The 11,586-nt window shown below is 34.9% G+C and overlaps 2 protein-coding genes across 4 annotated transcripts in view; one reads left to right on the top strand and one right to left on the bottom strand.

The window, feature by feature from the left end:
* UGP2 (UDP-glucose pyrophosphorylase 2) overlaps positions 1 to 1,157 on the top strand; it is a 68,385-nt gene extending 67,228 nt beyond the window's left edge. For all 3 annotated transcript variants that reach the window (XM_008047938.1, XM_021707498.1, XM_021707497.1), the window contains exon 10: positions 701 to 1,157. In XM_008047938.1, the coding sequence (XP_008046129.1) occupies positions 701 to 808 (108 nt within the window). In that variant the 3' untranslated portion in view covers positions 809 to 1,157. The remainder of the gene's footprint in view (positions 1 to 700) is intronic.
* Positions 1,158 to 1,740: 583 nt separating this feature from the next.
* LOC103249299 (vacuolar protein sorting-associated protein 54-like) lies at positions 1,741 to 11,261 on the bottom strand. The gene is made up of 3 exons (XM_008047939.1): positions 11,121 to 11,261; positions 9,094 to 9,188; positions 1,741 to 3,137 (listed from the first exon to the last, which is right to left on the bottom strand). Exons 1-3 carry the CDS (start codon positions 11,259 to 11,261, stop codon positions 3,032 to 3,034), a joined length of 342 nt encoding a protein of 113 aa, XP_008046130.1. The 3' UTR covers positions 1,741 to 3,031.
* Between the last annotated feature and the right edge of the window lie 325 nt (positions 11,262 to 11,586).

Here is an 11,586-nt window from a genome sequence, read left to right on the forward strand (position 1 = left end):
GTAATCTATTCCTGTTAAAGAACTCTGTTGTCATCAGTATAAAGATGTTCGTTTATATTATTGTAGTACTTGGGTGCTTTGATGAGTATTATTCCAGCCTCGCCTAAGGAATAGGAGTGAAATAGGGGTATAAGTATTAAAGCTCACAACTAAAGATACGACAGCTTTTTCCTAATGAAGTAACTTTTTAAAAACTCCATAAATCAGATTTCATGAATTCTTCCCATTAAAGCTACTTAAAGAACTTGCTAAAACAAAAAATACATATATTGAACTTTATTGCTGATACTGCCTAAAGACTCACTTTAAGATATGAAAAGTCAGTAAAACTTGAAAAAAAAAACAAAAAACAACAACAACTACATGTAACTATAAACCAAGCACCTTTTAATTTCTTTCTGAAGTTTGGATAATGTTGGTGGCCCTGCAAGTAGGCCTTTAAACGCACTAGTTATGCCGTGGCACTGGGTCCACTTCCCCATCTTGGCACCCTAGAACTACTGCCAGGATGGTTACAGAAGGACACATTACAATTTTCCTTAACATGTTTTTTTGTTTTTCATGTTTAATATTGTTTATAAATACAATTACTCCACTATAAAAAGAGTTGTACATAAACTTGGTAATTGTAAGATAAACAAATTGCATTTCAGTTGTAGTTGCAAATACACTTTTGCATTTTGTTTTCCCTGTCACTTAGGGAACGGTTATCATCATTGCAAACCATGGTGATAGAATTGACATCCCACCTGGAGCAGTATTAGAGAACAAGATTGTATCTGGAAACCTTCGCATCTTGGACCACTGAAATGAAAAGTATTGTGGACACTTTATGCTAGTTATGGGCTAAATCATTTCCTACAATGAAATGTTCTCTAGGATTCTAAAATAGGCAGGTACTTTACTATGTTACTGTACCCTGCAGGGCTGAGTTTTAAAGTAGGCTTTTCCACAGATGCTTTTAGTCTAAGAAAAGCACAGGTGGAGCAATACTTTCCTTCTTTGAAGAGAATCCTGAAAGTTAGTTCATCTTAAAGTGCAATATTGTTTAATGTTAAAACTAGGGCAGCTTTGCTGGAAGAACTTTAAACAGAAGCCTCTCAATGTTGGTCACTTTGAATTGCTTGTGATTTCAAAAATAAAGCGGTGAAGCAATACTTGTGTATGCTTGTGCTTTATAATGCTAACTATGAAATGGTGAAATAAAGTGATTTTACTCTTGCTGAACAGTGACTATATAAGTTAGACAATTTGCTTTCTGAATATTTAGGTACTCTCTAGCTAGTTACCTAGCAAGTCAATTTTTGGGCATTTCTTAACCACATCATTATTTCCATAGGAATTAAACGTGAAGATATTAAGTACCTTTCATCTAGTTCTAAAACTGGGATGCCTGCCACGCTTTCTACAGACTCTCCATTTACTGAAACAAAGTGGCATTTCTTTTCCCAGCTAAAGGGGATAGTAGGCAGAAGGAGGACATTTCTTTCACATCCTTGTACTTTTGTATAGTAGGTTAGGGGTATAACGTCATAAAAAGTTCCTTTTCCCTAAAGCTTCACTTCCTGTACCTTGTTTATCTTTGAAAAATGTTCACTAATAACCTTTCTAGTCAATTCTGGTAGTTTAATTTATGCCTTTTTCTCTAAGAATCAATTGCATTTTCTAATTCGTCCATACTTGTTTGAGTAGGCTGTTTAAGTTCACAGTATACTATTAAAAAAAAGTTGCCTTTTAAAGTCTGGTTATTTTTTATAGCTTTATTTTAGACAGTTTAAGAACCAACGACATACCTCTGTAATGAAAAAGGAAAGAAAACAAGCTTTCCTTTAAGAAAACCCAAAGAGCACAAAATAAGACTATTTCACTGTACATAATCACCACAAGATTAGGCACTCTGACAGGGTTAGGCAAGATTCTTGGTGTGAGGTGAGTCACAGGCACTTTCATTTTAGAGTGCTCCTGATTCTAATTTTGAAGGGAGGGTTTTATAAAAATCTTTAACTTGTCACCTGTGGCCCCAACACAGCAGCCTATGTTTTCAAAGTTCTGTTTCTCCCTGGTCTGGCGAACAACCCTTATGCACATCAAAAGCAACTTAAAAATAAGAATCCAAGGGGGCCATACTCCATGTGATCTAAATGTTAAAATGAAAACTCAAAAGTAGGCAGATTATATGAATGCGTAGTCTCACCTCTGCTAGAAATAAAAAGGGGGAAAATGCCACCCCAAACCCTTCGTAGGTAGTTTTATAAAAATGCAGATATTAAACTGTAGCCTTTTGTATACCACTTCTTAAATGTATTTAAATTAGTTGCATAAATAAATGCCAGTATCTTATTCTTTAATTATTACTTGTAATCAGCCTTTCAAGTATTTATATAGACAGCCCTGGAAGGCTTTACCCAGTCGACATATGGTGGTAGTAGAAATATTAAATACACAATACACAAAACCTAAACTTGACATTGGTCACTAAACAAAAATTGAATTCCTAAATCCAAGCAATCAAAAGATGTTTATTTTTTTATAGAAAGATCTGTAAAAAAATAATTTTTCCAACGCTTTACTTTCATAGAGAAAACTTCCTACAGAGGTTGACTTAAGATTTCAATATTTTAAATTGTACCATCATTAAATAAGGTGGGACACCATATGAATTTCATTGCACTGAAGAAATGCAAAGCATTTTTTAATATAAAGTATACAGAGCATTCTAGTCAGCTACAGCTGTGTTACAGCTATGTGTTCTTTTGGATTTGGTCCAAAGAAACCTGAGTCTGTTTCCAGAGAGAATGAAAAATGTTATAGACACCTGATCAGTTACTCCTCACTGAAGGATGCACAAAAATGGCATTCCTCATAGATCCCACTGAATCCAGTTTCCCAACACTGATACATTACTGTTCCCCTTCCCCCACCCCAGTTCACTTTGGGTTCCAGGTTCAGTTCTCAAATCATAGGCATCCAAAATTTCTTCATAAACACACATCCCGTGGTCAGATGAGCTCCCCAGTTTTCCAGTATGATATCACCTCTTCTGTTCCCAGATCTCGGCCATATTTAGGTCCAAATCTTTAAGGCCCTTTAAGGCTTGAAGATTTCCAGTGTAAAAAGCTACATCTGCTGTGACCAACCTAAACATTGAAGAGAAAATTATTTTTAAATATCAAACTTTTTATTCAGATATTTAAAGTGGCAATGATCACAGAGTCAAAGTCCTATTCTAAAGTCTATTTAAGTATTACTGAAAACTCATATTTCCTAGGGACCAAATGGCAACACGGTTCTCTTAAGATTCCTGCTATCATATTGGTAGGCTATCTAATGCTTTATTTCAATAATAAATATTTGGAAAAGGAACACAATCAATACATGTTAGAGTCAGTTTCTTAATAAATTTTGTCCAGTAAAACCAGATTAATCTTAAAACAGCATGAATTAAAATGCAGAGAAAATAACGGGTTAAACAAAAGTATTTTTGGTAAGCACTAAAGTATACATAGAATAGAAAAGTCAAGGAAAAGATAGGCCAGGTTTCCTAAGTACCACCTAAGAAGTTAAATGGAGGCTGGTATTCATGTATGTAAATGCTACCGGATATAAAACTTGACACACATAATAACATGATGAAAAAGAAAAGAACTGCACTTTTGAGTACTGAGCTACATATCTGAAAGAACATTTCCTTTAGACACTGAACTATTTAAGAATAAATAGGAATTATTTACCCTGGATTCATTAAAAAAGATGAAACATGACTTTTAAAAAATGTCATAAAAAGTGCTGATTTGGTTACTAATTTGTTCAACTGGAGTTTCATTTTTTTTAAATGCAGTTATATTCTGAGGTCCAGAAAAAATTTTGAAAGATGAAGAACTGTTAGAGGATTAAAACAATAAGTACATTAGAAGTGTTTAATACATGGACAGCAGATTTGTAACTGCTTGTGAAAGGGAAGACCTAATTTTTAAAATTACTGTCTGCAGGGAAGACAGTAAAATACCCATAAAACACCTCAGAGCAGGACACCAAAGGACCATTATGCACAATTATTTTCCAGTGTGGGAGTTTGGTTCCTGGGTGATTCATTTGAATATATATATGACAATTAAAATGTAATTGTGAAGTAATGAGCTCAAATTTCTTATTAGCTTATCAATATAGTGTGGGACTCTTTATTGTGAAGCTTTCATCTTGGTCTCCATATAACATTAATAGTCACAAGTTGGTTTGGGGTACAGTTACTTAAGGTATCCTTGCCTTATAAATAGCGTACAATAAATGCTGGTAGTAAATGAAGCACCTTCTAATGTTATGTAGAAGCACAGTCTGTACTTGAATGATGTTTCAATCATGAATTAAAATGATAATAACAGTTTTCTAAGGTTGGAAATAAGAAAATGTACACAAAGTGCATGGCCTGCTCCCTGGCACAGAGGCTAAGAAAAAGAGGCTGTTACCCCACCAGTTATCTTGGAGCAACACCTCTACTTACATTTAAGTGGCCCATAAGGAAAGTATCACTTTAGAAATATTGCGTTGGGTACATTTAAAATAAGAAATTTTATCTATTCCAACCTTTCTTAAGCCTGGCCATAATGATTTAACTGAACGAACTGTTAGGAAAACTGTGTGTCTCCCACTCACAATCCAGTTATTTCTGGAAGTAAAAAATCTAAAACTCAAGATTCCAAATCTATGTAAAGCCTACCAGCCAATCCATAGTGGCCTTCACAATTGCAGAAGAAAGCAGGTAAGGAGCAGCATTTAGACAGCACCTCATAGGTTTTAAAGTGCTTTCATTTAACATTTATTCTACAATAACCCTAGAAGATAAATACTATTATTACCCCATTTTACAAATGGAGAAGTTGAGGCTTAGAATGACTGAGACAAAGACGGCTGTTCCTGTAGGGCCTAGAATGGATGTGTGTGCTGACAGGACCCTCATTCTTGATCTTGTCAGTCTTCAGCATTTACACCTTTAGCTGAATGGATAGGTTCAATTAAGGCAAGAAAGAGTAGGAAGCCAAATTGATAGATAGGTTTCAATTGAGGCAAGAAAGAGCAGGAAGCCAAATCTTAATCTTTACAAAGTACCAAAGTGGGCCTTAGTCCGATCTATTTCTCTACTGGTTCAGTACCGAGGAGAAGGGGTAAGTGAATAGGAACCTCTTATTTCTAGCAGAGTAAGAATATATTTCTCCTGCTTTTAATTTAGTTTTTACCAATAGACTACCTGAAATTAAATACTGTATATCATTCCTATGAAGGTGAATGTAATTTTTCTAACGTCTGATCTCAATCTGATTTAAGCTTTATGTATTTTATGCATCTCACAGGTAAATGGAAATGTTAATGCCCCATACATAAAAAATAGGTTCTGGTCCGATTAGATATATTTTGACGGATGTGGCCCATGAAGAAGCAAATAGGAGACTTTGATTTAGTATAATAGTTTGTGAAAGAAGAGGAAATCCAGTTCAGCCTCAATATTTTAATGAACACCTACATTACAGATTGCTGTACTAGGCAAAGGTGGCACGAGCATCCTTAGTATTAGTACTAAAGTCTAATTTGTAAGTACAATTGGACTTATGTACTTAATGTTTCACCTTTTATCACATGACAAAATTTAGTGAGAACCATTTTTTCATTGGAAACTTATCTAATTCAGGGTGTTTCAAAATCTTTCAAAAAGATTTTATAAGTTATGCTTCTTGTGATAATACAGTAAGTCACGGATACTGAAAGCAATGGCTCAAAAAGGAGCAAAACCTTTATAAGGCAAAGTCATCACACTAAAAAACATTAAGTTAACAAAAATCTCCATTTAAAAATATCAATATGTTGAATTAACACTACTATTTACAGTCTATACAGGAAACAGAAAAGTTATGTTTTGCATAAAAGTTGAAAAATTTTGTTTGATATGAGTACATAAAAGAAAAGCAGATATTTGCAACTTATGTAACCAACAATGAATTACTACAAAGGCATATACAAAAGTCCAAAAGACAAAACAAAAAATGAGAAAAATGGGAAAAAACATAAGAAAAAAGTCACATGACAAGATAGTAAACATCAGGGAAATGCAGATCAAAACAAGTTACCATTATTCCCTATCAGACTGGCAACAATTAAGAACTCTAACAGCAAATGCTGGCAAGATGTGGGAAACAAACTCACAAACTACTGGTGGGAGTGTAATCATGTAATCATGTGCTCTGATTCACTAGTAAGAATATACCTTTAAAAAAGTCATACTATTAGACATGTATAAGGACATGTATGGCAAGGTTGTGATGAAAAAAAAGTAATGACTTAGAAATCTACCTGCAGGGGAAATGGGTAATTTCAATTTGGCTGATTCATGTGATGAAACACTATAGACAGCAGTAAAAACTGGACTAATTCCATACATTGACAAATCAGTAACAATGTTGAGTAGAATAAAGGAAGCTGCATATGTACAATATACCATATAAATAAGTTAAATTTGCAAAACAGTGCTATACATTTTTCATATATACAGTGATAATAAATGAGAATGACTCAATACATAGACCAAATTCACTGGAAATGGGGTCTGAAGGTTGGGAGAAAAAGGGATTGGAATTGGAGATGAGGTATCAAGTGTACTTCAGCTTCATGTGAAATGCCATTTTAAAATTATAAGCATTTTTTCAAGTGAAAATGACAAGCGTTAATAATGATCGATTCTGGGTAGCAAGAATACAAATTCTTTACTCTTCATATGCCTCTATTTTTAAAGTATCTTAAAATAGAGGGAAAATCACATTAAAAAGAAAATTTAAAGGAAGGGGAGAGGAACAAATAGGGACCAACTGCCTAATGGGTACAGAATTTTCTTTTGGGGTAGTGAAAATGTTTGGAAGTAGACAGAGGTGGTTGTACAGTATTGTGAATGCACTAAGTGCCACTGTATTGTTCACCTCAAAACAGTTAATTTTATTGAGTGCAGTGGATCATGCCTGTAATCCCAGAACTTTGGGAGACTGAGGAGTTCAACTTGAGGCCAGGAGTTCAACACTAACCTAGGTAACATAGCAAGATCCCATCTCTAAAAAGAAAGAAATTAGCTCGGTATTGTGACACATGCCTGTAATCCCAGCTACTCAGGAGGCTGAGGCAGGATGATTGCTGGAGCCCAGGAGTTCAGGGCTGCAGTGAGTCATGACTGTACCACTGCACTCCAGCCTGGGTGACAGAGGGAGACCCTGTCTTCTAAAAGGTTTTGTATTTAAAAAAAAAAAAAAATATATATATATATATATATATATACACAAACTTTTTAGAAGACAGGGTCTCACTTGGCTTGGTGGCTCAGCCTGTAATCCCGTGCCCTGGGAGGCTGAGGTGAGTGAATTGCCTGAGCCCGCGGGTTCAAGACCCGCCTGGCCAACTTGGCGAGACCTCATCTCTACAATAAATCAAAAAATTAGCTGGGCATGGTAGCGCATGCCTGTAGTTCCGGCTACTTGGAAGGCTGAGGCAGAAGGATCGCCGGAGCCCAGCAGGTTGAGGCTGCGCTGGCCGGGAGCGACCACTGCACTGCAGTCTGGGCGACAGAGTGAGACTCCAACTCAAAAAATAAAATAAAATAAAATAAAAATAAAATAAAACAACGAATTTTAATATTATGTGAATTTCATCTAAAAAATTTGTTTTTAGAGCAATTACAAGAACAAAAATTCCTTTATTCAGGTAGTTTATCTCCTTGGCTAGAGTGTAGAGGTTAATTTTTGGGGAATCACATCTTTCAAGAATCATTCAAAGACATGAACTGACTTTAACAGAATAATATCTGTAAGTCTGTAACAGTGGGAATCCTGGAGGTTGGACTGACTCCAAAATTGCTATGTTAACAAAGAAAACAATGAGCTAAAGAGCTAGCATGGATGGGTGACAAAAGGGAAATATGTGGGGTGGGGGAGAGAGGGAAAAAGTGTGGCAGGAAGAGTGTGGTGAGATTTAATGGTTAGCAAATCTACATGAGACGTATTTGGTGTTCTTGTCCTTTGACTTTTCCATGGCTTTGAAACTTCTGAAAGCAAATAATTATTTAAAAAGAAAGAGAAGAATCAGGAGAATATTGTCTTTTTGAATAAAATTCCTAAATCCAGCCTGGTGACAGATTTAACAGATTGGAGTTTCCAAATAGTTTTTTGCAAAATCAGTTCAGTGTACTTCTTTTTAAATGGTAGGGCCAACTTCTGACCCCAAAATACATTTGAAATTTAAGTCTGGAATTCAAATTCCTTTAACAGGCAATATAATTTTATTCCTAAAAATCTGTGAGACAGCTAACACACTAAGGAAATGATATTAAGCTGTAACTGAATGATTATTGCTTTACATTTTGTAAAATCTCTTCCCCTTATCTTTATCTACATTTATTCTTCCCCAAAATCCTGTAAAGAAATTTGTATCAGTATCCCTATTTTTAAATCTAAAAAATTTAAAGCTCAGAGAAGGTAAGTGATTCGCCCAAAGTTACACAGCTAGTAACTGACAGAACCAGAACTTAACTCAAGTTTTCTGATTTTAAATCTTGTTTTCTCTTTTATGTATTATATTAACAGTAATATATACAGTTTCTTCAATAGCTTACAATAAAATATATGTGCATATACATTTTTAATAACCTGTGAAGGAATTAAGACAGAATTTATCCTTGTCATTATATAAATGAGGCACAGAGGTTGAGTGACTTTTCCATAGTCACACAGCTACTAAGTAGGCTTTTGCATCCTATATGGATAGGGGAAGACTACTGGGTCTCTAAGGAAGTGCTATAGCCCACACAGCCTCAGAGTGGTTATATAAGGTCAGGTAAGTAACTGACCATTTATAAACCACTTCAAGATAGAAAGAGGACAGATAGATAAGATACACAGAGACAGATAGATATCATTCCCACAGGGGAAAGAAAGCAAAAAGTTGCTGATTTTACAATTTTGGTTCCCTGTATGATTATAGCAGAAAAGAATAGCATAAAAAATAAAAACCGATCATTAAAACAAACCGATATGGGAGTATACGGTAAAAATATGCTTAAAAACATACCCATTTTGAGGTCCTCCATCATTTATCACATTTAAGTGAGATAATTGCTTTTTCAAGTGGAGTTTGTAACTTGCATTAATTCTTAAAAATAACATCTGGAAAATAAATGAAACTGTTTCTTAAAGTCCTACTGAAATAAAAGATGTAAGTATCTGAATTATCAATATTATTTGGAGAAAGTATTTTTCAAAAATTTTGCTTTAGCATATACTTTTAAAATGTTCCTCTGAGAGTATTCAATACCTATTTCACTATGATTTTTCTCCTTAGTTGGATAAAAGCTCTTTTTTTCCCCCTTCTTAGCAGTACTTCTTTTAGTAATAAGACTGCCTTTCTGCACCTTGGAAGAATTCCTGTGGGATATGTAAGTGGGAACAACTATGACAGATACAAAGAATAAAAAGTCACGGAGAATTCTGCAATATATTAACTAGGAACTTGATAGGAAAAAAAAGTCACAGTGATAGAGGCAAAGATATCTTCATACCTCTAGTAAAATCACTTAAATAAAATACTTATTTTATTATTCTTGTATGCAGATTTTTAATGCAATGATCCAATATTTCTTTGGGAAATATCTGACCTAAAATTATATAGAGTAAGTCTGTGGAAATGATTTTGTGAAATAACATTTACTATGGGTGGATATATATGTGTGTGTATGTGTGTGTGTACAAACACACACCTATGAAAGTTTTGTGGAATCACACACAATATTCAAGTGGCAATACTGACATAAAACCTCTAATATTTGCCCAGATTTGGCAAGAGTATCCTTGAAATTATAATGCAGATAAAGACAAAGTACCTACACATCCAGGTCCCTGATCTGGCTAAGTCTTGCTCTAGCATTAGAACCTAGATGGCAAATCCAGAAGGTCAGAATGTCAGAGGTGGAGGTTCTTACATGTAGAATGAAGAGGCTGGCTTGGAAAGGAAGAATTTAAAAGGAAAGAGAGACCTTAGTGGGAACTCCATATCTTATGGCTTCCCCTTGGTCTTCAGTGAGCCCCCAGGGAGCTGGATGATATTTAATCATGAGGTTGGAATGACAAATGAAAACCTAGGGAAATATGAAGAAAAACGGTAACAGCTAGCATAGGATGGAAGTGTGAGGTGGTGTAGGAAAGGAGACAGAAGGAACAAGTGTAGGCAAGAGAGACTAGGAAGGCTACCCTCTGCTCTCAAATACTATTTCCATCATTCAGTCAACTAAAAGGCAAATGGAAATAAACTTATCTAAATAGCAAAAATTCCAGTGAAAGTTAAGTTCATTAGTCATACAACTAGGCTTGTATTATAACATTTTATCATTCTACAACTTAGGCTCACCTGGTACAGAGAAAATAAACTAAGGTAGGTGAAGAAGACTGGGGAAAAAGGAAATACCGAAAACTTCAAAGTTCTAGGAAGAGAAACAAGAGGTGTAGGATAAGGGTGTCACTGAAAAATGAAGAGAACTCTGTGATAACACTTTTGTAAGGGAATATAGTAGGAACAGAGGGTGGATATGTGATAATAGCTAAGAGATGCCAAAGACTCCCTCCACCCAGATTTTGTTCTTTTTCCTGATTTGTACTTACTACAGATCACTTAAGCTGATGTAACAAATATTAAAGATAAAGAAGATTGATTTAGTTACGTGTGTTAATCTTATTAACTCCATCACTAATTCTTCTCATATCCAACTTGGATTTCAAGCACAGTAATATATTTTGCTATTCATTACTAAATGCCAACTCTAATTTTCAAACTAATAATGTAATGAATGATGTAAATAGAATCTGGGACCTCTGATAATGAACAAATGGAAAACTCCCATTTTTGAAATGCTTACGATACAGCTCTGGGCTGTCAGAGCAAGGGACACTTTGAAATGATAAATTTTTATCTATGTTCTACTAGTCAATAAAACAACTTAAAATATGATAATCATATTGGAACATGAACTAAACTTAACCATGCCCAATTCTGCATAGATATTATATGTTATGTCTACACAAGTAGTTTTGGAAATTACTACTCACCTGTGTTTGTTCTTCTGGAAGGAGATCAATTATAGCTTCGTGCATTTTTGCCATTTGCTTACAAATATTCCTGAAACAGGCAGAAGGAACGGGAGCTTTCACCTCATACTGGTAGGGGAAAATAATGAGAATTATATTCATGTCCTCTGAATTGCATAATGTCTGTACTGTTCCCTGAGACATATATTTTCTGCCTCTCCACATATCCAACTCTGGTGTAATACTCAAGCTTACACTTCAACTGTGATCTGTGCTACTCATACAAATCTTGAGAACCTTTCATTCAATATCCTAATCTACTTTGAGGGAGCTAAAATAGCTTAGTGGCTAAAAAACACAGACTGCTTCCAATTTAAAACAGACTGCTTGGGTTCAAAGTCTATCTCCTCCTTCTTAGCTATTAGGTGTTGAGTAAGTTTTCTGATTTCTCTATCTCAAAGGGCTGCTGCGAGGACTTAACAAGATA

This window comes from Carlito syrichta, unplaced genomic scaffold, assembly GCF_000164805.1.
Source record: "Carlito syrichta isolate Samal-C Ts95f unplaced genomic scaffold, Tarsius_syrichta-2.0.1 Scaffold118745, whole genome shotgun sequence".
NCBI lineage: Eukaryota > Metazoa > Chordata > Mammalia > Primates > Tarsiidae > Carlito > Carlito syrichta.